Consider the following 26,861-nt stretch of genomic DNA (forward strand, 5'->3'; position numbering starts at 1 on the left):
TGCTGAGCCCTTTGTTATTGCCCCTGCAAGCACTTAATTACATTTGGATTTAGAGCTCACATTAGTGCTGTGTTCATAGTACTCTTAACTTTCCACATCCTCAGCTCCCATACCATCTATGTTCAGAAGGAAACTCTAGAGCTGGGGTTGTGGCTCAGTGGCAGAGTATTTATCTAGCATGTGTGGACCAAGGGATTGATGAGAGAGATGGGGAACTTCTAGGAGATTCTATTTGTTGTTTAGGTTTTTCTTTTCTTTTTTGTGCCAGCTGGGGCTTGAACCCATGGCCTAGGTGCTATCCCTGAACTTTTCCACTCAAGGTTAGTGCTCTACCACTTGAGCCACAGCTCTACTTCCAGATTTTGGAGAACTAATTGGAGATAAGATTCTTATGGACTTTACTGCTTTCAACTCTAATCCTTTTATCTCAGCCTCCTGAGTTGCTAGGATTACAAGTGTGAGCTGCCAGTGCCCAGGTGGGAGATGTGATTAAGCTCCTTTAATTTGTAGGATTGGACAGCTTCAAAACTAGTCTATAAAGCCTCTTAATGCTAGGTCCCAGGCTCCAAAGGCTAGGAACTTAAAGTCCTACCACTATCTGTGCTCCTTGGTCCTCTCATACTGAGAATGTCTCCTGTCTCTGGAGTTCAGGCCTCTAATCTGCTACATAGAGAAGAATTCATCAGAGGGAAGGAACCAGGACAGACTATCCTAAGGTTATAAGGAAATCTAGAGATACTAAAATGTGAGCAAATATGGATCAGTGGAGCTATGACGTTACCAAGGAGGTGGCTGGAGTGATTCCTGAGGTATTATATGTCTCCCTCTCTTTTTCTTGTGGGGTGTGTGTATGTGTGTGTGTGTGTGTGTGTGTGTGTGTTGGTGTTGGTACAAGTTCAAAATCAGGGCCTTAGGCTTCTTTCCTTATGGCTGACTACCACTTGAGCCATGACCCCATGTGTTTCCCCTATCCATTAAAGAATTAAAAGGTAAACACAGTGTTTATTTCAAAGAGAATGGAAAGCCATGGAACAAAACAGTGAGGCTGAGTGAAGAGAGGGACTGGAAGGGAACTCGATTAAGTCCTCTGGAGGGCAGTGGGCTTTGATTGACCTTGAGCAGGCACCGAAAGAATTATGAGACACTGGGAACTAGAAATGTCATGATGTTATGACCACCACTTTTTCTGCCAGTCCTTGGGCCTGGCTTCTTTTTGCTTAAGGAAAGCACTCTACCACTTGAGCCACAGCACCACTTCTGGCCTTTTCTGTTTATGTGTAACTGAGGAATCAAACCCAGGGCTTCATGCATACTAGGCAAGCACTCTACCGCTAAGCCACACTCCCAGCCCATGACCACCACTTTTTATCCCTATTTACCCAACAGTTCCTCTTTTGGTGGCAGCTCTGCACCCACCACTCCTCAATCACCTTCTCTTCCTTATTCCTAGGATGCTCCCACTGGCCCCTGATAACAGAGCCAGAGCCAGAGGGTCCACTGCTGCTTGGCCTATACCACATGGCTGGCACAAACTGCTCCCCTCAACCTATGAACTCTCAGTGCTTTCTTCTCACCAAGCAAGAATCACACAACCCATGGTTGACCAGGTCTCTTCCTTTTCTGTGCACAGCTTCACATTGGAGCAAGTGTTCCTGAGCAGTAATCTGAGGAGGCTGGGAAATGGGGAGTAATGGGTGGAGCCTTGGGGGTGGAACTGTATAAGAGATAGAGTCCTGCTGACCAATGCCTGGACAGCTCTGGACCCTGCACTTTCCCATGCAAGAACTCTGGGCTATGGAGCTATGTGATTGGTACCTTTCATTTTGCCAGTTGCAGTTAAATTTTCTGTGGCTCAAGTGGTAGAGTGCTAACCTTGAGAAAAAAGAAGCCAGGGACAGTGCTCAGACCCCGAGTTCAAGTCCCCGAGAAAACTGACAAAAAACAAAAACCAACAAAAGCCACTCTGGATAGCTTGCAGATGCACAAAGAAACCACAAGGGGGTGGTAAAAAACCAACATATCACTAAGTCAGGGCCTAGTGGTAGAGTGCTTGCCTCGGATACATGAAACCATAGGTTCGATTCCTCAGCACCACATATACAGGAAAAGCTGGAAGTGGCGCTGTGGCTCAAGTGGTAGAGTGCTAGCCTGAGCAAAAAGAAGCCAGAGACAGTGCTCAGGCCCTGAGTTGAAGCCCCAGAACTGGCGGAATGAATAAATAAATAAATAAATAAATAAATAAATGACATTGGGTTGCTTGCAGATGCAGAAAAAAAAAGAAAAAAAAAAAAACCCCCACAAAGGAGTCGTACAAAACCATCATATCACTAGGTCATGGTACCACCACATCTTTTTGTCTCTGACCAGTCCCTTCCCAAAGGGTATGCTTTGGCCTCCAACACCTCAGTGTTTTTCCAGGGGGTCCCTTCCCTGCCTGACATTTCAGATGTCAGGCTTCCCCTCTAATGCCAGTTTCAACAAGGCTATCTGAAGTGCAGTTGAGCAGCTCTGAGCAGGAGTAGACCCAAGGGAGACCAGGGTGGGGTGGCTCCTGAGACATAAGAGATACACTATACAGTTGAAGAAGTGACTTCTCTCAGGCTTAGCTGTTCCTTCTGCATCTTACGTCCCTCCTCCTTAGGCAAGACTCTTTCAGGTCCCCAACACAGACCTGCTTCAGCAACCAGTTCCAGAGACGAGGGCTTCTCCCACCACATCACCCTGCCCACACTACTCACCCTTCTTGGACCTGTTTGGGACCCCTCTTTTCCAAAATAAAATAAAATGTCCAGCACCAGAAAGGGGTATCTGACAGCAATAGATTTATTAAGTATCCCCCCCAAAATATAAACATACATCAGTAAAAAAAACAAAACAAACTATAAAACATCAGGCTTGGAGCTACAATAAAACCAAGAGACAATGGGCAACACAGAAAGGAAGTGGCCTACGTGGGGAGGACAGAGCTGAATGGACTCAGGTTGGGTGGGGATGGCCATAAATGCTGAAGGACTTAACCCGGGAGGCCCTATGATGCCATGGCAGGCTGGTAGGAAGCAAAGCTGGGGAGCGGTGTCAGCAGCTAGAGGGCTGCTTGTCTTGGCCCTGGCTGACACTTGGCTCCACACTCCAGCTACGAGTGGCTTTACTTGGGGCCCTGGGCCTCAGACTCCTCATCATCATCTTCATACATCTCGCCCTCCTCCTCAGCAGTGGCGTCCTGGTACTGCTGGTACTCAGACACCAGGTCGTTCATGTTGCTCTCGGCCTCTGTGAACTCCATCTCATCCATGCCCTCACCGGTGTACCAGTGCAGGAAGGCCTTGCGCCGGAACATGGCAGTGAACTGCTCTGAGATGCGCTTGAACAGCTCCTGGATTGCTGTGCTATTGCCAATGAAGGTGGAAGACATCTTGAGCCCGCGAGGAGGGATGTCACACACGGCCACCTTGACATTGTTAGGGATCCACTCAACAAAGTAGCTGCTGTTCTTGCTCTGGATAGCCAGCATCTGCTCATCTACTTCTTTCATAGACATGCGCCCACGGAAGACAGTGGCCACTGTCAGGTAGCGGCCATGGCGGGGGTCACAGGCAGCCATCATGTTTTTGGCATCAAACATCTGCTGGGTGAGCTCAGGCACCGTCAGGGCACGGTACTGCTGGCTTCCCCGGGCTGTGAGTGGGGCAAAGCCAGGCATGAAGAAGTGCAGGCGGGGGAAGGGCACCATGTTCACAGCCAGCTTGCGGAGGTCTGCATTGAGCTGGCCAGGAAAGCGGAGGGAGGTGGTGACTCCACTCATGGTGGCTGACACCAGGTGGTTGAGGTCTCCATAGGTGGGTGTGGCCAGTTTCAGAGTGCGGAAGCAGATGTCATACAGGGCCTCATTGTCGATGCAGTAGGTCTCATCTGTGTTCTCCACCAGTTGGTGGATGGACAACGTGGCGTTGTAGGGTTCCACCACAGTGTCTGATACTTTGGGCGAGGGCACCACACTGAAAGTGTTCATGATGCGGTCAGGGTACTCCTCCCGTACCTTGCTGATGAGCAGCGTGCCCATGCCCGAGCCCGTGCCCCCACCCAGTGAGTGGGTCAGCTGGAAGCCCTGTAGGCAGTCGCAATTCTCACACTCCTTCCGCACAACATCTAGGACTGAGTCCACAAGCTCTGCACCCTCTGTGTAGTGACCCTTGGCCCAGTTGTTGCCAGCCCCACTCTGACCTGTTGGGGAGAGGATAAGGAAGTGACAGGAAGGGATCCAAAGGTCTATAGTCAAGACCAGGACCTCCCTGAATACTCCAGGAGACAGCCATGGAAGCTGGTACCTCTGTAAAGTGTACACCTGATGAACAAACATCTTATGTCCCTGGCTGGCCCTGAGCTTTGTTGCAGACTGCTGCACTGTTGTTCAGTGTAAGGGACTTTAGAATAGGGAACTGAAAACCTGGAACCAGCCACAGCCTTGCTGCCTCCTAGGAGCGTTCTGGATGCGTAGGTTGGCCCTTACCCTCCAGACCACTTCTTCCTTGGGCCTTTTGGAAGCCTAAACTGAAACCCAAAATTTTGTGTAGCTTGGGACCAGTTGAAAACAGCAGCCCCTCGAGCTGGGTATGCTGAGTCCCTGAGGCAGAAGCGAGGTGAGGCATTCTTTCAGTGTCAGTGTAAACTTCAGTGGCCAGCCAGCCACCAGGACACAGGCACAAGTACACTCTAACTTTTTGCTACAGGCAAAAAGTAGGTGGCCCCTACTTCTGTTCCAACAGCTCTACAATGATTCCACAAGCTTACTGTTCTATACCTATGTTTAAAACGAATGGTGTGTTTCCTACACAGAATCATTTCCCTGAGCCTCCAATATCCAACTACAAAATAGAAGGGTCCATTTTACCCTGCAAGGTCCCAGTGAGGAGCTGGTTTCTCCCCTTTCCTGATACTTGCACCCATCTGCTGACATGGTTTGCCTGCCCAGATTTCTCTCCTACTGGAGCTTGGAGCAAGGGAAACTCACCAAAGATGAAGTTGTCAGGCCTGAAGAGATGTCCAAAGGCCCCAGACCGCACACTATCCATAGTTCCAGGCTCCAGGTCTACCAGGATGGCCCGAGGCACATATTTATGAGCTGAAGGAAGAGGGGATCCAGTGATATAGATCATAGAGTCAGTACCTCCCTCTCTACCTCACATGTGAATGGGCTGAGATTAAAATCATAGGCTTAGGTGATTTCCAGTCACATGGCTAGGTGGGCAGGTTAATACCACACCAATTGGTTATAAAGAAATCACTCTTTGAGGCCCAGTAGCCTCTAATTGAGCCATCTAAGGTAACCCAGCTCTGTTCCTGCCCACATCACCCAGAATGCAGCCACCCATCTCCTTCTTATCCCATCTACCATGGAAAGCAAAACCTTCATGGCCATTAAGCGCACAATTATCTCACTCTATAGTGGTTGCCACTGTGATCTGTCATCTTTATTGTGTTGAGTTTGGATATCCAATCCCTAGTCATGCCAGTTGGCCTTTTGGTTAACCAGAGGTCAGGGATGCTAGGACTCTACCCACTCAGGGAGGGGCCTTCTCCCCAGGGCCAGAATGGAACCAGGGCAAGTGCTCACAGGAGGCTTCGTTGTAGTAGACGCTGATGCGCTCCAGCTGCAGGTCCGAGTCCCCCACGTAGTTGCCACTGGGATCTATGCCATGTTCGTCACTGATGACCTCCCAAAACTGTAATAATGGTGAGAGGGAGTCAGGAGGGGGCTATGATGATGGCTAGGCTCTTCTTAATTCTATGTGACCTCAGGCTGGCAACAAGAGTTTTCTGTGCTCTGGTGTCTGTCCTATCTACAATGAGCCTGATAACAGGCCCTTGTGAGAATACAGCAAGCTAACATACATAAAGCCTATGGGCAGTACGGGACAGTGAGAAGCAGGACGGTGAACATGCATACATATACACAAACTCTCCTCAGTGGACAGAAGACCGGCAGAAACATTCTGCGCCCCCCCCCACCCCACCCCCAACAGGCCTCTTAGAAACACTTTGACTCTTGGGACCTACTCAGGAAGCATCCATGGACAAACTACATGGCTCCCGTGGGTATACAAATTCTCCTCTTTACTCCTTGGGACAGGAATGGCTTCCAAGAGTCAAATGGTATGAGAGGCCTCAAAAAACAAAGGGCCTCTACATTAGTCATGAGTTGGCAAAAAGATTGCTCAATGGAAAAAGTAGGTTATAAAACATTGTGCATGTGCTCATCTATATTTGGATATCTCTGACAGAAACACAGAAAGCCCTGCCTGGGGCTTTGTTGCAGGCTAGAAGAGAGTCTTCCTTTCACTGTGTACCCTTTGGTACTGTTGGAATTTCATCATGTGAATGCTGGATTAAAAAAAGCTAAAAATGATTTTTAAGGCTTAAAAACTTTGAACAGAATGATTATTATGTAACATAATTGGGCTGGCAACCTATCCTGAGGGACTGTTCTCAGGTCATCTTGCAGAAAGGGTGGGACCAAATTTATTTCCCCTTTTTGTGTTTTTATTTTGGTTCCTGCTAAGTTTTTATTATTCATTTCATTAAATGCATATTAATTCTATTAGGAGAAAACAAAATGCATTGGGACCTGGTCTTGCTGCTTGCTTGTACCTGAAACAAGGGCACAACCTACCCACCCCCAGGGCACTCAAACCTTTCAGGGACAAGAACATCAGCAGCCCTATGGAACTACAGGAGGACACACATGTATGTGTGTCACTGCAGTTTCCTGGAGTCTACTGAGTTCTTTTTTTTTTTTGGCCAGTCCTGGGCCTTGGACTCAGGGCCTGAACACCATCCCTGGCTTCTTCCCGCTCAAGGCTAGCCCTCTGCCACCTGAGCCACAGCGCCCCTTCTGGCCGTTTCCCATATATGTGGTGCTGGGGAATCGAACTGAGAGCTTCATGTGTAGGAGGCAAGCACTCTTGCCACTAGGCCATATTCCCAGCCCTATTGAGTTGTTTATAGTGTGTGAACCGCCTTCTAGGACTAGCCTAACCTGTAAGGCAAACCTGACAGTGTTACCCAAATATGACTAGCCCAAACAAAACAAGAAAGCATTCAGCATTCACTCATATCAAGTTGTTTTGGTCTGGTTTGTGCCAGCACTGGGCCTTGAACTCAGGGCCCAGGTGCTGTCTGTTAAGCTTTTTTGCTCAAGGCTAATAATGCTCAACCACTTGAGCCACAGCTCCACTTCTGACTTTGGTGATGGGAGCATAGACTTTCCTGTCTTGGCTGGCTTCGAACTGTGATACACAGATTTTAGCCTCCTGAGTTGCTAGGATTTTTGGTGTGAGCCACAAGTGCCCAGCAACTCATTCTGTTTTAAAGCTATTGGGTGCCAGTGGTTCACCTGTGACCCTAGTTACTCAGGACATTGAGATCTGAGGATTGAAGTTTGAAGCCAGCCAGAATAGACAAAGTCAAGAGACTCTTATCTTCAAAAAGCTGGAATTAGGGCTGGGGATATAGCCTAGTGGCAAGAGTGCCTGCCTCGGATACACGAGGCCCTAGGTTCGATTCCCCAGCACCACATATACAGAAAACGGCCAGAAGTGGCGCTGTGGCTCAAGTGGCAGAGTGCTAGCCTTGAGCGGGAAGAAGCCAGGGACAGTGCTCAGGCCCTGAGTCCAAGGCCCAGGACTGGCCAAAAAAAAAAAAAAAAAAAAGCTAGAAATAGGGCTGGGAATGTAGTCTACTGGTAGAGTGCTTGCCTAGCATGCATGAATCTCTGGGTTCAATTCTCAGCGCCACATATACAGAAAAGGCTGGGAATGGTGCTGTGGCTCAAGAGGTAGAGTGCTAGCCTTGAGCAAAAAGAAGCCAGGGACAGTGCTCAGGCCCTGAGTTCAAGTCCCAGGCCTAGCAAAAAAAAAAAAAAAAAGGCTAGAAATAGCACCAGCCATGAGAGGAAAGAAAACAAGAACACGAGCCCTTGAGTTCAAACCTAGTACATACACGTACACACACACAGTTTTAAAGCCACATGTATAGTCATAAAATAGATAAGTACCACTGGTTTATGCTTATAATCCTAGCTACTCAGTAGGATAAGATTCAAAGGACTGCAGTTCAAAGCCAGTCCAGGCAGAAAGATCTGAGAAACTCTACCTCCAAAATAACAAGCATGAAGTCAGACTGGAGGTGAAATTCAAATGAGTGACAGTCCAGTAAGTGCAATACCCTGAATTTAAACTGCAGTACCAGAAAAAGAAAACAAAATAAAGCCACAAATAAAATGAACGAGAAAGATCATCTCCCAACACTCACTAGGCATATATACCACTTGATTTTGGCTCCTGTCCCTCAACTTGCTCTCCTGAGGCCCAACTATGTGGGCTTGGCAAGGGTCAGGGTCATGACAACAGGTGGCTAAATAGCACCTTATCTTCAGAATTTCAAGGATGTTTTTCTTGTGTGTGTGTGTGTGTGTGTGTGTGTGTGGTCCTGGAGCTTGAATTCACTCAGAGCCTGGGCACTGTCCTGATCCTTTTTTTTTTTTTTTTTTCTGCTCAAGGGTAGTATTCTAGCACTTGAACCACAGCTCTACTTCAGCTTTTTTGGTAGTTAGTTGGGGAGAAGAGTCTCACAGACTATAGCGGGGCGCCAGGGCCACCAGTGGCTCACACTTGCTAGCTACTCAGGAGGCTGAGATCTGAAGATCAGAGTTCAAAGCCAGCCCAGGCAGGAAAGCCTATGAGACTCATTTTTATCTCTAACTAACCACCAGAAAATTCGAAGTGGCACTGTGGCTCAAGTGATACAGCTCTGACGTTGAGCTGAAACTCTCAGGGACAGCACCCAGGGACAGGCCCAGAGTTCAGGCCCCACAACCAACCAAAATAAAAGAGCCTCACAGACTTTCTTGCCCAAGTTAGCTTCGAACCACAATCTTCACATCTCAGCCTCCTGTGTAGCTAAGATTAAAGGTGTGTGTCACCAGTGCCTGGCCTTTATTTTATTTTTGCCAGTCCTAGGGCTTGAACTTAAGGCCTGAGCATTGTCCCTGGCTTCTTTTTGCTAAAGGCTAGCAATCTACCACTTGAGTTACAGCACCACTCCTATTTTTTTCTGTTTATGTGGGGCTGAGGAATCAAACCCAGGGCTTCATGTATGTGAGGCAAGCACTCTACCACTAGGCCATATTCCCAGCCCCCCCACCTTCCCCTTATTCTTTTAAAGACAGGATTTTGCTGGGTTGCCCAGATTGGCCTTAAACTTGAGTTCAAGCAGTCCTCCTATTTGTCTTAGTCTCCTAAGTACAGTTTTAAACTACCACTCTCTATAGGACTTGTTTGTTTTTTTCTTTTGGTGCTGGGGATTGAACTTGAGGCCTTATGAATGGTAGGCAAGTTCTCTAGCTACATCTCCATCACACAATTCAATTATTTACTGGAAGAATATTAGAGATAAGAGTGTGATGGACTTTCTTGCCTGGGCTAGATTTGCAAATGTCAGATCGCAGCCTTCTGAGTAATTAGGATTGACAGGCGTGAGCCACTGGTGCCCAATTTAACAATTGTTTTTGTAATCAAAACTAATGAAAGTATAATAATTTAAAATGTTATGAGTAAACTATTCTATAACATATTTAATAAATGATTGAATACAATTCTGAAAATTAAATAGCATCACCCCAGCAAGTATTAGTGTATCCCAAGAGCCTGACATAGAATTCCTTTGACCTGAGGTTCTGGCCCATAGGGGCGTGGCTCTGTCCATGGTGCTGACTCTTCGAAGTCCATGTCAGCCCTCAGAGGATTTGGAAGACCCAAGTGTATTTATCTCCCCCAACCTTCCTTAGTCACCACCTTCCCGCTGGGTTGGAGGCATGAAGGGAACACACTCTCTCATTGGCTCTTAGGCCAAGCAGGCCCCGCCCCAGGTCCAGCCCAGTGGCCCTGGGGAGGAGTCTACAGCAGCCAGCTCAGGGCAGACAAAAGACTTCTTTTCCAGAAGGCTCCTAAATTACCTCCCCCCTCTCCAAGAGGAGGATGAGTTAGGGAGTCCAGCAAAGGGAACCATGAGGGGAAGTTCTGTCACATCTGCTCCTTTGGAAGGAGGTTGTGAATTCTCACCCATCCTGATATAGCTACAATGCCTGTGATTCCAGGCAAGTGACTCATCCTCTAGGATGCTTCATTTTTCTTGGCCTTTTCTTGGCCCATCTTACCACATCCTTTGAGATGAAGGAATAAATAAAGCATCTAGCACAAGACTTCTACATTCTAACACAAATTGTCACAAATGGCTAATGAACTGTTAAGGTTGCTCAGAAGTGTTAACTCCAGTCTTACCCCCCACCCCATGCCCCGATTAGCTGCAGCCTCCACCCCACCCTATCCCTAGCCAGGTGCCTCCCTACATACAGCCTGTGGCCCATTGTGTTAATTCAGGCACCACCCAAGGACCTATAGCAGAAAAGCAGCCTTGCTTACCCAATTGGCTGCTGCTGGTGATTGGCAGGGAAAATGCCACCCCACCCCTCCCCACACACACCCTAGTGCAGACCAAAGGAAGGACACTATAATCAGCTATACAGTGGGCAGTAAAGATGGACGAGAAATTTCCTGTTGTCTGAGGCAAATGCTGAGCAAGAAAATCCCATACACCAGACCTAGACTTCCAGTTTATCTCTGGGCACCTTCCAGAGCAGGAAGGTTTAATGGAAGCACAAACTGCTTTATACTGATTGCCACAAAGAGAACTGTGGAAGAGGAAGACCCTCCCCCTAAGATAATTTACATGTTGCATTGCCAAAAAAGATCAGATATTAAAATTTTCAGCAAACACAAAGTTGCCTGTTCTGCAGTCCAGAGAGCCAGAGCTTTTGCCTGACATGAGCGGGTTTGTCACAGCGGCACCAGTCCAGGCCACAGAAGGAAGGTTATCAGGCAGGCCTCACTGCCTCCGGACCCCCCACCCCCCACCCCAGGAGCAGATGTTTCAGCAGGCCTAGCCCCTCCCTTCAGGCCAGGACAGATGTCATTGACAGCCCCAGGAGTCCGGATTGGATCGGAGGATCTCAGCCCTACGGCCCACCTCCCCGAGGCACTGGCCTGAAAGCAGGCACAGCTGTCTCCTCAGTGATTAGGGAGTCTCCCTGGCACTGCCCCACCCTGCCATCATGGACATCTCCGCCCTACAGCCAAACTTGCAATTTACTCGTCAACCACAGGGCTACCCTAGTCCTTTGTAATTAGCTTTTTTGTTCCTGCCTGGTTTCCATGGTGAGAGCCTCCAGAGAGTCTTTGCCCGGCCCCTTGCCTTCCAAGACCGGTCTGGGCCCGTCGGCCCCTCCCTCACCCGGAAGCTGTGTCCCTGGCCAGGGTCCTGACAAAGCTCATCTCCCCCTCCTCTCTTCTTCCGAGGGCAGCAGGTCGCACCCAAACCCGGGCTGCGTAAGTGAGCAGGCAGGCCGTGCTGTTCCACTGGGTGACCTTGGGCAGGGGGCAGACTCCCAAGACTCGGATCAGGGCAGCTGCCTCATCCCTCCTCCGTCTGGGAGGGGACGAGGCCACCTCAGTCACCCTGATTCAAGCCACCAGTGCCCTTTTCTGTCTCAGCGCCAACATCTGTAAGGCGGGCTAACAATGGAGGTGAGAGGCCCAACAGGGTCGCAGACCCCATTCCCCGCTTTGTCTCTGCAGGCAAACCTAAATGACCGGCCTCTGGGCGCGGCCCAGTCCCCGGGGGAAAGGGAGGCTCTGCCCAACCAGGGTAGTCTGGATCTGGACCAAGGTCACCCCTGGACCAGGCCCAACGCCCCCCCAAACAAAGGAAGAGGGTGGGGCTAGGAAGCTAAGGGTCGGGGATCGAGATGGGGGAGGCACGAGGGGGGGGCAAGAGAGCTTCTCTGCCTCTTGGTGAGCACCCCAGTCCTCCGGAGGGGGCTCGGGCGGATGGAATCACGGCCTTGGGAGAGAACACCACCCAAAGCTTCCCGCCGACCCGCCGATCTTATTCTAGGCTAAACTACAACCTCCGATGGGGGCCGCACCCGGGCAGGGCCCCAGCCGGAGGGGCTCCGCGGGAGCGCGGGTAGGGCTGTGCTAGGGCGCGGGCGTCGGAGGCGCTCCGGCGCGCGGCCACCGGGGCAGAGGAGCAGAAGGCAGGCTCCGGGTGGGGAGCGCAGGGCGGGGACCCAGTCTTCCCAGTCCCCGGCACCGGACGGGGCTGGTCCCTTTGTTCCGGCTCCGAGCGGAGGGCGCGGCGAGGGGCGCGGCCGCGGGCACCGCGCCTCCTCCCCGGACCGGGACGGCCGCCCCGAGCCGACTAGGGAGCGGCCCCGGGGTGCCGGGCGGCGGGGCGTGGCCTCACCTTGGCCCCGATCTGGTTGCCGCACTGGCCGGCCTGGATGTGCACGATCTCCCTCATACTGGCTGCGTCGGGCGGGCGGTGCGGGCACGAGCGGACTGCCGGGCGGGCTGCGGAGGCCCGGAGGCCGCGGGCGCGAGCTCTTATAGGCGCGGCCCCGCCCCCGGTGACGTCGCGCGGCGGGCCAATCCCCGGGCCGCGCCCCGAATGCGGCAGAGCGGCGGGGCTCTGCAGCCTCGGCACCCGAGCGCGCTCCGCCCGCCGCGCCCGCACAATGCGGCGGGGGCCCCGCCGCCCCGGCGCCACCCCGCCCGGCCGGCGAGGGGGAAGGGGGGGCCGGCCGGGGGCGCGGCGGGCTCTCGGAGGACAATGGACGTCCGCAGCTTCTCGCGCTCCTCCTCCCTCCCGTACGGGCCTCAGGGCGCCGCCCAAGAGAAGGCCCCACCCTGGTCTTTGTGAGGAGGGTCTTTCTCCCCCACCCCCCACCCCGCGTCCCCGCCCCGCTTCAGGAGGTCCTCTGCGCTCCGGGACCCGTCGGGTGAGCCAGGCCTGTGAGGCTGGAGCAGGTTCTGAACCTCTGAGGGGAAAACAAGCTTTGGGCAGGGCCCGGAGGGTGGGGGGCCCCCAGCGCCGAGGGTCACCTACCGTTTCCCGCAGCGGAGGGTGCCAATGAACCTGGGATACGGGTGTTTTTGTCACCGGGCCTGCACAGTGCTATCCTGAGGACCCTCAGCAGTGAGTGGACCTACTGGGTGGGGGATGGCAGGCCTCGCTATTTAACTCGTTCCCTGTTGTCACCAGCGCCCTCAGACCCTGATAGAGAGGGGCCCGGAGCCCAGCCGGAGCCACGTAGGAAACTCGGTGTATGTGGTGGAGCTCCTTGGAGGAAGAACTGGTAGAATGTAGCTAAGTGTTAGAAGACAACGTCTACAGTACAGTCCACATATGCACAGCACAGATTTAATAGTCATGACAAGGACACCTTCTAATGGTATTTCTGATATTTCAATGACAGAGATCCTTCAGGAAGGGTTTCAGACAGCATCACAAAGTATGGATGATCACAAAGAGCCTGTTTCCCAAAACAGACAGCTGAGAACACGCTGAGGGTGCCCGTGTCCCTCTGTGCACAGGAGTATGTGAGTTGTGCCCACGCATACCAACTCTCCTCTCAGGAGAAGCTCCTGGGTTGGGTTTGGAAAATATAGAAGTGGGTCTTTTGTTCTCAAGAGGCCCTTCCCCCAGTGTGTCCATGATGTAGCTTTCTGTGATTGGCCTCTAGCTGTCCCCATTTGAGAGGGGACATTTGGGTCTGCCTCCTTGTCTGAGTGTTAAGTAAGCTGCTTGGAAACACCCTATAGGGACAGCATTGGCAAGCCAACACCCCTGTCCCCAGAGAGCTCTGGTGCCCTGCGGAACGCTGACTCACAGTCCTGTCTCCTGGCAAAGGCTAGTCCTGCTGGGAACCAGCTCCCAGCATGAGGTCAGGAATCTGTCTAGAGCTTGACAGCATGACTTGGGCTTGGCCAGAGGCCATTTCCTAACTCTGCCTCAGAGGTGAGGGCACTCAGCCTGTCTTAGGGAGGAGGTTGATTAGGAGGCTCCATGTCTTTGAAGAACCTAAGCAGCAGCTCAGGAAGGAGTCCTCACACTAGGCAGGGTGCCGCTTCACTGGGAAACAGAACTGAAGTACCCTGACTCTCAAGTCAGCCACCCCCCCCCAGGGGGCTTATCTATTTCCTAGCTGGCAGGGCACTGACCTCGTTTCCAGGAAGCAGTGCTGGGCAGAGCAGATCCCAGACCTTGTCCCATTCAGGGCAGCTCAGAATAAACGAAGATGATGGTCCCACTCATGGTGTGCCACATGTGGAGGGCTACAGGAATGGGGCTAAAGGAGTTCCCGTCCTGAAACAGCCCCCCCCCCCTTTTTTTTCCTGCCAGTCCTGGAGTTTGGACTCAGGGCCTGAGCACTGGCCCTGGCTTCCTTTTGCTCAAGGCAAAAAAAAAAAAAAGGCTGTCCCAGCCCCATAAAACAGCCCATTTTGCTCCATAGATATGGTTGGATCTCCAGAGGCTCTCACTAGAGAGCTGTGCTCCCCCAGAGCCCTCATCACTCTGCCAGTCCAGAGACGGCTTGTCCCTGCCAATGGGGGTACAGCTCCAAGAGCTGACAGCAAAAAATAGGCAGAGAATGCCAGGTGCCAGTGCGCTTAAGCCTGTAGTCCTAGCTACTCAGGAGAATGAGATTTGAGGATCATAGTTCTAAAGCCAATCCAGCAGGTAAATCTGTGAGAGTCTTATCTCCAATAAACTACCAGAAAAGCTGGAAATGGAGCTGTGACTCAAGTGCTAAAGAAGTTACTTTCATTTCAGCTAGCCTCATGATCAGCAACCAAGCCCTAAATTCAAGCCCCATGACCAGCAAAAGAGTGGGGGAGGGAGGGAAGGAGGAAGGGAGGAAGGGAGGGAGGGAGGGAGGGAAGGAGAGATGAAGAGGGAGGGGCTGGAAATATGACCTAGTGGCAAGAGTGCTTGACTCATATACATGAAGCCCTGGGTTCGATTCCCCAGCACCACATATATAGAAAATGGCCAGAAGTGGCGCTGTGGCTCAAGTGGCACAGTGCTAGCCTTGAGCAAAAAGAAGCCAGGGACAGTGCTCAGTGCTCAGGCCCTGAGTCCCAGGCCCAGGACTGGCAAAAAAAAAAAAAAAAAAAAAAGAAGAAGAAGAAGAAGAAAATGGCCAGAGGTGGCGCTGTGGCTCAAGTGGCAGAGTGCTATCCTTGAGCAAAAAGAAGCCAGGGACAGTGCTCAGGCCCTGAGTTCAAGGCCCAGGACTGGCAAAAAAAAAAAAAAGAGAGAGAGAGAGAAAGAGGGAGAAAGGGAAGGAAGGAAGGAAAGAAAGAAGGAGGCTGGGGATATGGCAAGTGGCAAGAGTGCTTGCCTCCTATACATGAGGCCCTGGGTTCGATTCCTCAGCACCACATATACAGAAAATGGCCAGAAGGTGCGCTGTGGCTCAAGTGGCAGAGTGCTAGCCTTGAGCAAAAAAGAAGACAGGGACGGTGCTCAGGCCCTGAGTTCACGGCCTAGGACTGGCCAAAAAAAAAAAAAAAAGTTTAAAAAAAAGAAAAAAGAAAGAAGGAAGGAAGGAAAGTGGTAGGTGTTGCCTAGTCATTGGGTGAAAGTGGAGCTATCCTGGAAGGGATCTTGTTCCTGGTGCTTGAGCGCTAATCCCCTGCCCTCTATTCACTAGAGCTACAGTGAGGGCTTTGCCTGGAGATTCACACCACCTCTCTCCCTGGTCTCAAGCAGTCATTAGAGTTCATCTACTCCATTATTGGGCAAATTAGCACTAGGAAGGGACTCAATATCTCCCTCTGCCCAGCACCCTAGCTATGAGACCAAAACCACCCTCCCAGCTCACCAGGAGCACAGCAGCACCTCCTTGAGTGTCATGCGGAGCTCCTGACTTCGGAAGGCATAGATGAGGGGGTCAACAATGGAGTTGAAAATGATGAGGGCAAGGAAGAGATTGAGGTTCTTGAAGAAACAGCTGCAGGTAGGGTGCTTTGGGCAGAAGACGATGAGTGTCAGATGCAGGAAGAAGGGGCCCCAGCATAAGAAGAAAATGCCCAAGAGGATGGTGAGGGTGGCAGCACCTTTGAGTCGGAAACCTTGGTGGACAAGGTGCTGTCTTTTGTGGAGCTGAGCAATGGCCTGAGCATGCTGGTGTGCCCGTGAGAGCATGTGCACATATAGAACTGCCATGAGTGCCAGCGTGGCCAGAAAAAAGGTGACAAGACAAAGTAGGACAGCTGTGTGGTTGTAGTAGGCAACAAAAAGAGTGCTGGAAAAGATGCTGGCTACCCAAATGGCCACAATGGCCCACCGTGCCCGGGGCAGTGTCACAATGCTATGATAGCGCAGTGCATAGAAGATGGAGATGTACCGGTCCACAGCGATGGCTCCAAGAAAGCAGAGACTTGAAACCATGGAGCCACAGATGAGCACGTCGATGACATTGTCCAGCTGCTGTACCACAGTCACCCGGGTGGCCAGGGCCCCTGCCTCTAGCACCAAGATGACAGTGGTCTCCAGCACAATGCTTACACTCACAAGCAGGTCAGACAAGGCCAGGCAGCAGATGAAGTAGTACATGGGGGAATGCAGGTTTCGGTTCTTGGCAATGGAAATCACCACCAGCATGTTTTCCACCAAGCTCACCAGCCCCAGGCTGAGAAAGAGGCCATCTGGGATGGATACCTGCAGGCACCAGGGTCCAGTCTGGTTGGCAGATAGCTCGAGGTAAGGAGTGGCTGTGCGAGTGGAGTTGAGAGGATCCAGTAGCCTCCTCTGGGGCTCCTGCATGGGCATAGTCCCAACCAGGGGGATAGGAGGGGTGAAGCGGGCTCTGATTCCAGCTGGCGCCACGTTCCAGGGATGCTGCTCACCTCATGGTGTCATCAGGCTCCGAAGTCTCCCACACCTGCCCAGTTCCATCTGGGCAGCCCCAGATTTGCACTCACACTCACCCTTTCTCTGGACAGACAGGTCAGCCCAGGCATGGCCCAGACAGTCTAGACACTTTCCAGGTCAGGACTCCGAGTTCTACAGCATGGACTCTGCTCACAGATTCTTGTTGCCGGTGTAAACAAACCTGGCCCTGCACTACCCTCTCCATCTCTTCCCTGGAGGTGCCTCAGGTTGGTACATTTCTAAGCTCCTTCCTTCCTCTCAACCTCTTGGTCACTTGCCTCTGATCATTTTGCCAAGACTCCTGCCTACTTGGGCCAGGAGGGCGGAGGTCCTGGAAGAATAGAGCTTTTCTTTGCCTTTTAAAAGTTATACATGGGGCCTCTCCCCCTGAGGATGACCACATGATGGGCGTACACTCAGGATGTGGGAGCACAGCTACTACTAGTCTGCTGGGACAAGGGGGGCAGTGAGCAGCAATTGGAGGGCCCCACAAATGGCTCTAAGCTCCTGTACATAGCACATCTCATTTCCATTCAGAGCCCCTAAAAACAGGCACCTGTGCCCCTGCCTGGCCTGCCCTCCAGGTACCCAGGCTTCCCTAGGATTTGTCTTGGGTCGCTCTCCACCAAATTCCTAAGCCTCCTCCAGATCCAACACCTCCCTCAGGAAGCTGCCCTTCACCCCTCCTCCCTTGGGGCTAGGCCTTGCACACTCCTAGCCCCACCCTTATCACCATTCCAAAAGACATCATCCATTCCCTGCTGACAGGTACAGATCAGCAACAAAATTCAGGGTAGATTTGGGGCCTGGACCAGGGAAGGTGTTAGTGGCAAGAGTGCTTGACTCGTATACATGAAGCCCTAGGGTTCCATTCCCCAGCACTGCATATATAGAACATGGCCAGAAGTGGTGCTGTGGCTCAAGTGGCAGAATGGTAGCCTTGAGCAAAAAAAAGTCAAGGACAGTGCTCAGGCCCTGAATTCAAGGCCCAGGACTGGCCAAAAAAAAAAAAAAAAAAAAAAAAAAATCAAAGAAATAGAAATGAGACATGGCCACAGTCAGGGCAGATGTGATGAGCACCCTACTCCACTTCTCAGGTGGACTTGGGTGACCTTTGGAGGGTTCTCATGGTACCCACGGAACCCACAGAACTTCTCCAGCCCCTGCCCCTGCCCTGTCCCAGGATTCTGCCTTACTGTAGTGGATCAGCAATTCCCCTTAGTTGTAGTGCTATGGGGTGGGGGATGGGATCTCTCATCCTGGGAGCTGACTAGCCATTCATCAGACCCTGTCAGCCACATCCCCTCTTGCTTAGCCTCATGGGGCCCCTGGGATGCGGCTGCTTGCCTTTCCCTGTGGCGCCCCATTTCCGCTGCAGAGAACATGTAGGCCCTGGAGCCAGGAATCACATCCAGGCTCATTGGGCCAGCATCTCCACGTGGTGCCTTGCAGGCAGGCCATTCACAGTGGATGGTGGAAGGGGCAGTAGCCTCTCCTATGCTCACTTTGGGGTGCTGAGGCCCTCTAATGCGTCTTCACTGATGATGCATGTGATGACAGCCGTCTTTGTGAAGACGGAGGAGAGTGAAGTGGTGAAGAGAACAAAGGCAAACTAGCAGTGCAGTGGGAGCCACAGCCAGGCTGAAAGCATCTGCGTTTGTGATTTTAGTTTTAAAATCCATTCTCTCTTATCTACCCAGCTGCCTGACATACTCTGGCTAGTGGTGGTCATATAGTGCCCACATCCGACAGCCACTAATGAATACCAATCACCCCTTTCAGCTGCATTTTACAATTTACAAATCTTTCCCTTTTGCTTTCACTTAAGAAACAAAACTTATTAGTCAGGTGTGGTGGCACATGATTATAATCTTAGTACTAAGGAAGCTAAGGGTGGAGGATCTTGAGTTCAAGGACAGCCTGGACAATGCAGCAAAAACAGCAGTTACTGACCAGGTGCTGGTGGCTTATATCTGTAATTCTTGTGACTCAAGAGGCTGAGATCTGAGGATCATGGTTTGAAACCAGCCAGAGCAGAAAAGTCTGTGAGAATTTTTTTTTTGCCAGCCCTGGGGCTTGCCCAGGGATGGCACCCAGGCCCTGAATTCAAGCCCCAGGACCAACACACATGCATACCACGCACACGTGCACGTACACACGCGCATGTACACACACACAGCAGTTTACTGAAGTAAAATACAAATGTGCACAGTGACAAATATAAAGTGGAAAGATGCCTCAACCTGAACACAGCCAGAAAAGCAGCACCCAGATCAATGATGACCTGGCCAAAGCGGAGCTAGGACCTATGCCTTACCAGTTCCCCCAGTGAGCCACTGTCCTGGCACCATGGTACATTTTGTCTATCTTCGAATGTTATGTAAATGCAATCTTGCAGTTTGTCCTTTATTTTTTGTTGGTTGTGGGTCTTGAACTCAGGGATTAGGTGCTATCCCTGAGCTTTTATGATGAAGGCAGTGACCTACCATTTTGAGTCAGACCTCCACTTCTAGTTTTCTGGTGGCTAACTGGAGATAAAAGTTTCATGGACTTTCCTGCTCAGGCTGGCTTTGAACCTCAGTCCTCAGATCTCAGTCTCCAGCGTACCTAGGATTAGAGATGTGAACCACCACTTCCGGGCCAGTTTGTCCTTTGTGCTCATGGATATTCATCCTTGCTGCTGGAATTACTATAGGTAAATGAACCCCCTAGATTAGCTGGGTGCTACTAGCTGCTCAGGAGGCTAAGATCTGAGGATAAGGGTTCACAGCCAGCTCGTACAAATTGGAGACGGGCTGGGAATATGGCCTAGTGGTAAAGTGCTCGCCTTGTATACATGAAGCCCTGGGTTTGATTCGTCAGCACCACATATATAGAAAAACCCAGAAGGGGTGCTGTGACTCAAGTGGTAGTGTGCTAGCCTTGAGCAAAAAGAAGCCAGGGACAGTGCTCAGGCCCTGAGTCCAAGCTCCAGGACTGGTAAAACAAAACAAATTAGAGAGACTTATATTTAACTAGCAAAAAAAAAAAGCCAGAACTAGCTGGGTGCTGGTGGTTCACAGATACTCAGGAGGCTGAGATCTGAGAATTGCAGTTCTAAGCCAGCGAGGGCAGGTAAGTCTGTGAGATTCTTCTCCAACAAACAACTCAGAAAAGGGCTGGGAATGTGGCCTAGTGGTAAAGTGCTCACCTCTAATACATGAAGCCCTGGGTTCGATTCCTCAGCACCACATACATAGAAAAAGCGGGAAGTGGCACTGTGGCTCAGGTGGCAGAGTGCTAGCCTTGAGCAAAAAGAAGCCAGGGACAGTGCTCAGGCCCTGAGTCCAAGCCCAGGGACTGGCAAAAAAACAAAACAAACTACTCAGAAAAAGCAGCTCAGGGACAGTGCCTATGTGGAGTTCAAGCCCCAGGACTGGCAAAAGCCCCTCACCCCCAGCCACCTTCAGATTATGTCACACTTGTTATATGAATATATCATGTTGGACATTTGGGAAGCTTCTGGCTACTCTGTGACAGTGCTGCTGTCCATCTTACAGTGGGTGACGCTTGGTAGTGGATCTGCACAGGCCAGAAGTTAACCTTCACCTTTAGATTTGGGCCAACCACTCTCCTCATTGGTAGACCCATTTCTTTCTGGTGGCACAGGCACACCAAGGAGTAATTGTAGAGGGGGAATGTTCTTGCACAGGGTGCTCCATGCCCCCACAATGGCTGGTATGGTAGGTAGGCCCACACTGTCCCATTTTGCTGCTTCCTGTGGCCCTGGGCCTCACTGTGCTCCTGGCCAAGAACTGCCAAGGGAGGGAGGGTCCCAGGTCTCACACTGTAGCAGTGCATGGCTAAGAAGGGCAGACTGGTTTCTACAGGGGGAGAGGCTGCCATGACTATCCTTAACTACGCAGCTCCCAGGTACCTAGCAGCTGCAGGCCACCTACCGCTGTGGCATCAGTAGTGAGCAGCCCTTTGCCTCAGCTTCCGGCTCCATAGCATTCCAGGGACATTGCTATTTCTAGCTCCACAATGAGGCCTTTGAGATGGACATTCCTACCACGCACTCCACCCTGCAGCCTGACTTCAAAGGGCATAGGAATCTGGCCTCTGGCAGAGGCCACCACATCCTTCCTCTGGCAAGCACCCACTGGTGGGCACCAGAAACAGGGTATCCTGCCTGAGGACTCCCTGTCCTGGATCCCACGGTTACACCTGTCAGGTGCCTCACAGGAAGCAGTGCTGAGCTGCAAATTTCAACTTTAATGTCCTAGTGTGCCCAGAGTGATATCACTGAGTAGGGCACCAAGAACTTTTGCTGCAATCTGTGGCACTGTCTTCTACCTGACACAAGTAGTTAAGAGTTTTTCTGGCTCACTGGCAGTGCACACAGTTCCTGCAGCAGATGGGGCAGACTGCAGGCCATACCACACCTACTCCATGTGCAGACAGGCCATGGGAGCCTCTACAGACCTGGAAGCTGCCTTCATTCAGCCAAACTCCATCGGAATGAGTGGTGTTGCGCTGGGCAGAGGCTGTCGTGGCTCTGCCCACTTTTCCTAAGAGTTCCTGCTCCCAACTACGGGAACCTGTCACTCAGGCTCCCCTTGGAGGCCAGGCCTACTTCTCATGAAGGCCAGATCACCATGTCTTGTTGAAAAACCTCTGCTTCCTGAAGCCCCATCTGGAGATGGCAAACAGGTTTCTTTCCATGTACCCACCATGACTCAGTACGAAGGACAACTGGGCAGCAGTGGTACCTTTGAGCACACAGCCTTCTAGGGAGGCTGACAGTTCACGAGGGAGCAGGTATACCATAAACCTTTAATGCTGTCAGGCCCTCGTCAGGTGCTGTGTTCCAGTGAAGCTGCCAGCTACTCACAGAGACAACTGGACAGCAGTAGAGGCTCCTAGAGAGGAAGTTGACTGAGTCCAGGACTCAAGTGGGACCTTCTGCCATCTGCTGCCTCTGGTGGGAAGAAGGTCAGGGCTGTAAGGAGCAAGATGCCCACTTGTGTATAGCCTTGGTTGGTATCCTTCCAGAAGCAGCTTGTCTCACCTTGTCCAGCTGAGGCCAGTGGTTGAGGTGGGGTGGTGCTCTGAGGCCCTGTGTGTATGTGGCTCCTGGAGTGGCCAGCTGAGCAAGGACCTACAGAGCAGCAAGCTCACTCCTGGGCTAGGGTTCAACAGCCAGAACACCCCCATTTGCCCTCCCATTACATGTCCCCTGATCTCTTCCCTGTGTACCCCTGATTTGCCCAGGTCATTTTTTCTCCCCAAATTTGCTTCTTCATCTTCCCTTCAATTCTGGGCACTCCTCTCAAGTTTCATAATAGTTTTGGGGTCAGATATAGCTCTGTGGCACAGCATGTGCTCATTAGCATGTTCAAGGCCCTAGGTTCCACCCCAGCACTGAAAATATGTTGGCATGCATCTGTAGATAGCATGGCCTTGACCCCACTTTTTTTTCCGGTAAATTATGACATCTGTCTGGGAGACTCCAACTTGTCAGACCCTAGCTGCTTAGAAGAAATGCACAGTCCTGAGAGCTGTGTGTGTCTTAAGACAAAGCATACGAGGGAGGGAGACCCTGCACAGAAACCTACCGAGCCTCAAATCCTGGAAGTGGGCCCTCCATTGTCCCTGGGACTCGCTCTAGAGAAAGAAAGCTGACTGAGTCTCCAGGGCTCCAGAAGGAGAGTTCATCCACAGCGGCTGAGCGCAGTCCATTTATATTTACAGGAGAACAAGATGCAGGCCAGCCATACATTCAGGGAATCAGTCAATTCAGACAAAGGAAATCAGGAACATAATTATGGAGCACTGGGCACAACATCTGCAGACGACTCAGTCCCAATCTCCCTCTCCCTCCAGGTTGTCCTCCCGTGCAGCCTCCAGGTCATTGAAGTGGAAGTTGGCCATCATGTCACGAACGGCCAGCATCAGTCTATTCAATCCTTGGTTTCGATTCAGACCTCCAGCAACTCCTTCCTCTGGCCTTTCCCCCTGCACAGTGAGACATGTCTGAGCAGGGACTGCCTGTGGCAAGACTTGGGACCTGGTACCCAAATAGGAAGTGTCTATAAAGCCTAGGACAGCCAATACTCCAGCACTGGACTTGGCCCTACCTAGGTCCCTGGCAAGGAAAAAAAAAAATGCACATGTTCAAACCAAGCCGTAGACCATGGAGTCAATCAGCTATGTTGCCTCGCAGCACTCACAGCTTCGAAGAGGCAAGCCTCTATTGCCCATGAGGACTGCGGCCTCTGGGCAGGATGTCCCCGCAGCCCTACCCAGTCCCTGCATGTCACAACACTGGCCTCACTCATGGACATGCCTGCACCTATTCAGTAGGAAAGGCCAAGACAGGATCAACATACCTCCGTGGTATAATTTGGCAATAATGACCGGAAGAAGAGAGCAATTGTGTTTCCATGGCTGATAGAATTTAGCCTGAAAGAGAAAGTCAAGGAAGGTGAGAAAACAAGATTAAACAGACATTGTGGAGTTCCAGGCCAGCTCACAATAGCCCCCATCAATTGCTGGGGACAGGCAGCCGCTGACTGGAGCTGAGGCCCAGGGTCCCAGCCAGCAGACCAGGCCCTATGACAGGTCATGGTGACCAGGTCATGGTGGGACAATGAGGGAGAGAGAGAAAACGGTATCTGGGGTGCTGACCCCTGACACAGCCTAGCCTGCGGAACCACATGGAAAAGAAGAAGTGGCCATAGTCAAGCTGCTGTGGCTGTGGCTTTGGCTCCTCACTCAGGAAGATCTGTGGTTCAAATGCTCTCTCAGCAGGTGAGGGCTGAGGAGAGCACTCAGCAGTATGTAAAGAAAGGCAAGAGACACCAGGATGGTGCAGGAGGATCCTGCTGCACATGGGGAGGGCAGAGTGAAGAAAGGGCTACATGGGCCACGCCACATCAGCCATCAGGGTGTGTCTGAACCAAGAGACATAACAAATTCTATTTTCATCTCCTAGAGAATTTAATGGGGATGACTTCCTCATGAACATGCAGTCCAAGACTTCCTTTCTCTTCTTTCTCTTCCTTTCTGTAGTACTGGGGATTGATCTCAGGGCCTCATTTCTGCAAGGCAGGGGCTCTACCACTTGAGCCACACCCCTGGTCTGCAGTCCAAATTTTATAGAAGAGTTCAGTGGGTAACAATGGTCACTGTTTGTACTCAGTGTGTCCCACCAAGGTCTAGCAGGCATGTTCTTGAAGAGGGAGAGCCTTTCTGGGATCACTGAAGATGGACAGAATGGGGAGGGGTAAATGAGGCAGTCATTCGATTTTGAAGGAGGGGGTGCCACACGAGGCGGACAAAGAAGCCTTTCATGGCCTAGATTCCAAACACTGCCATATACAAATGAGCAGTGCACTCATCAGGCTCTGAAGTGGTTCCTCCTTGTTCTGCTGGCCTAGCCATATAGGTCTTACTGTAACACTCTATGGGGCTATGCTTTGTTCTGGGCACAGGGCTTCTGCACATGACAACACTGCTGCTACGTTAATAGCCCCCATCCTCTGGCCAAAGCACATGTTCTTCCTCTAGGAGTCAGGTGACTCCTGCTTCCTGGCCAGGACGGTCCTTCCTGTCACACCACTCACCCTGTAGGCTGTCACTGAAGTTTCGATCATGTGCTCACCTCTAGGTTCTATTCTTCGCCTGATGCCCATTGCATGGTACACTCCACAAGGGTAGAGGTGGTTTATTTTGAAGTTTTGTGTTGTTTTTTTTAAGTTTTTAGCTGGGGGCTAGTACCTCAGGTCTGTAATTCTGGCTGCTCAGGAAGATGAGATCTGAGGATCATGATTCAAAGCTAGTTTGAGCAGAAAAGTCCATGAGACTTCATTTCTAATTAACTAGCAGAAAAGCTGGACTGGAGGTATGGATCAAGTGGTAGAACCATAAGTGAATAAGCTGAAAGTGCTATGCCCTGAGTTCAAGACCCAGTACCATTGTGTGCACGCATGCATGCACACATGCACAAAACTGCCTATGAACTGTGCACAGAGAGGCTTCACTGATATTCCCACACATGCATTGAATACACCTTGGCCACATCCACCCCTTGTATCACTCCAGAGGTGGTTTCTTCTTTTGCTTCCCACAGAATCTCTCCTACTTGCTATAGAGCCCAACAGGCAAGTGCTCAGATGCTGGGATGGTTCTCTGAATGTTTGTGCTTGGTTCTCCATCTCCTGCTTGGCAGGGCAGCAAGCCCAAGAGCACCTCCAAGCCCTGACCTAGGTCTGCGCAAGCGTGACAGCAAAGCAGGGGCAGGTACCTCTCTGGTCTGACGTAGGAGTAGATGGTGTCCAGGGGCGGCAGAGGGTCAAACCCCATCACAGACTGCGTGGTCACATCCTTCAGAAGGGACACAAAACAGAGATGCTGGAGCATACTGGGAGCCCCAGCCTTCCCAGCAGCAAGTGGCTCCCAACCTGGACTGCATGGGTCCAGCAGGAGGCAGCCACATGTCTGGTAGGAATGCCTGTGTTCCATACCAAGAAGCTTCAAGGGGTGGGAGTGGGGGTGATGGAGGAACCTGCTGTCCACTAAGAGACAACACAGTCACAGTTCATGATATCCTGCCCCACGTGGCAGGGTGGGGAAAGAAAGCAGATGCTAGTGTCAGCAGTGACAGTGGTGAATGGGGTCCCCAGGCCAGTAACCAGAGCTGCTGGGCCTCTCACACACATCTGCTGGCACACCAGATGGCCCTTCCTTAGCCCATGATTTGAAGCACCATGCTCTACTGGCTAGGAGGGGAGGCTTGGGACCTGGGATCAGGCTGGTAGTGCCAGTAATGAGATACAACAAGGCAGGTCATAGTTAAACCAGGAAGTGCTTGGAAGCCCTCACTGAAGCCGCCCACAGTCTGGTCAGTCCATCTGCTGCTTCCTGCTCCTCCCACTACACCTCCTCTAAGTCTATTTTTAGACAGCAGCAAAGTCTAACCTAGGGGCAGGGAAGTGGGTGCAGGCTGGGCTGTAGGGGCACACAGCTCACCAAGTCCATGGTGTGGCACAGGCCCCTGTCATCTGGCCTCAGGATGGTGGAGAAGAGGAGCCCCCTGTGTTAGCCCAGGCCCACCTAGCACACCAGTATGTGAGTCCACGTGACTGGCCCCTCTGCAGGGCCATCCCTTACCGGGGGTAGGGCAGCAACAGCTTCTTTGATCTCCGAGAGGATCACATGGCGGTGGATGTTTCTGGGTGCACGCTGGAAGAGCACCTTCCTTCTAAGGCCAGGGAAAACAAAACAACTAGTATTCACGGAGGGGAAAACCAGGCAGCCCCCATTAATCCTGGAACCAGCCCAGGAGTTGGCTCTCTCAGTCTGGTCAAGAACCTCCTCCCAGGGGCTAGGAATATGGCCTAGTGGCAGAGTGCTTGCCTAGCATGCATGAAGCCCTGGGTTGGATTCCCCAGCACCACATATACAGAAAATGGCCAGAAGTGGCAGTGTGGCTTAAAAGCTAGAGTGCTAGCCTTGAGCATAAAGAACCAGGGACATTGCTCAGGGACATTGCTGAGTTTGAGCCCCAGGACTGGCAAAAAACAAACAAAAAAGAACCTCCTCCCACCTCACTTCCAGGGCCAGTCTCTTGGCCCTCTTTAGGGTCTCGAACAGCAGACGCTGGAGACAAACCCAGTTGTGGCCTATATAACTGCCCCTTGATGGTAGCTGCAGCTATGTATGTCTCATGAGAGTTCACTATGTCCATCTCCACGGTGGGCCCTTGGATGTATTCATCGCCATCACTAATGCTGGGACATGCCTCCTGCTCATCTGGGCCAGGAAAGTAATGCACAGAACACTATCCTTATAGCAGACAGTGTGTGTTTGGCTACAAGGGCTGACAGCACAGGCACTGCCTTGTTCCCTTCCAGAGGCTTCCCACGACTCAGCCTGGAGTCCTTGGTGGCTCAGGGAAGCGGTGTGGCCAGCAGTGCAGGGCCTTCAGTGTGCCAGCCAGCCTAGCTGCAACAATCTCCAGAGTCAGGGTGCTAATGAGGCCGCAG

General features: G+C 51.6%; 2 protein-coding genes across 3 annotated transcripts in view; both read right to left on the reverse strand.

Moving 5' to 3' along the window:
- Window positions 1–2,805: 2,805 nt before the first annotated feature.
- On the reverse strand, window positions 2,806–16,731 carry LOC125358361 (tubulin beta-3 chain). Its single transcript, XM_048355450.1, has 6 exons — window positions 15,782–16,731; window positions 13,000–13,029; window positions 12,358–12,712; window positions 5,612–5,720; window positions 5,009–5,119; window positions 2,806–4,221 (listed from the first exon to the last, which is right to left on the reverse strand). The coding sequence occupies exons 1-6, from the start codon at window positions 16,729–16,731 to the stop codon at window positions 3,146–3,148; spliced, it is 2,631 nt and encodes an 876-aa protein (XP_048211407.1). The 3' UTR covers window positions 2,806–3,145.
- A 5,809-nt stretch (window positions 16,732–22,540) lies between these two features.
- The window catches only part of Tcf25 (transcription factor 25), a 37,036-nt gene continuing 32,715 nt past the window's right edge, over window positions 22,541–26,861 (reverse strand). The window contains exons 15-18 of one of the 2 annotated variants that reach the window (XM_048354899.1): window positions 25,987–26,077; window positions 25,121–25,200; window positions 23,205–23,277; window positions 22,541–22,830 (exon numbers count right to left, since the gene is read on the reverse strand). In XM_048354899.1, the coding sequence (XP_048210856.1) occupies window positions 22,672–22,830; window positions 23,205–23,277; window positions 25,121–25,200; window positions 25,987–26,077 (403 nt within the window). In that variant the 3' untranslated portion in view covers window positions 22,541–22,671. Of the gene's footprint in view, window positions 22,961–23,204; window positions 23,278–25,120; window positions 25,201–25,986; window positions 26,078–26,861 lie in introns of both variants that reach the window. The other variant, XM_048354900.1, reaches the window with a different exon arrangement.

Source organism: Perognathus longimembris, chromosome 10 (genome assembly GCF_023159225.1).
Source record: "Perognathus longimembris pacificus isolate PPM17 chromosome 10, ASM2315922v1, whole genome shotgun sequence".
In the NCBI taxonomy this organism is placed as follows: Eukaryota; Metazoa; Chordata; class Mammalia; order Rodentia; family Heteromyidae; genus Perognathus; species Perognathus longimembris.

What these genes read in the sequence shown, in the direction of transcription:
- LOC125358361 (XM_048355450.1), bottom strand. Translation starts at nt 16,731, where the DNA reads ATGCCCATGCAGGAGCCCCAGAGGAGGCTACTGGATCCTCTCAACTCC. An exon ending in GAGGTGCTGCTGTGCTCCTG is followed by an intron (nt 13,030 to 15,781) that starts GTGAGCTGGGAG and finishes CCCGTATCCCAG; the next exon opens with GTTCATTGGCACCCTCCGCT. An exon ending in CTACTACAACGAAGCCTCCT is followed by an intron (nt 5,120 to 5,611) that starts GTGAGCACTTGC and finishes CTCTTCCTTCAG; the next exon opens with CTCATAAATATGTGCCTCGG.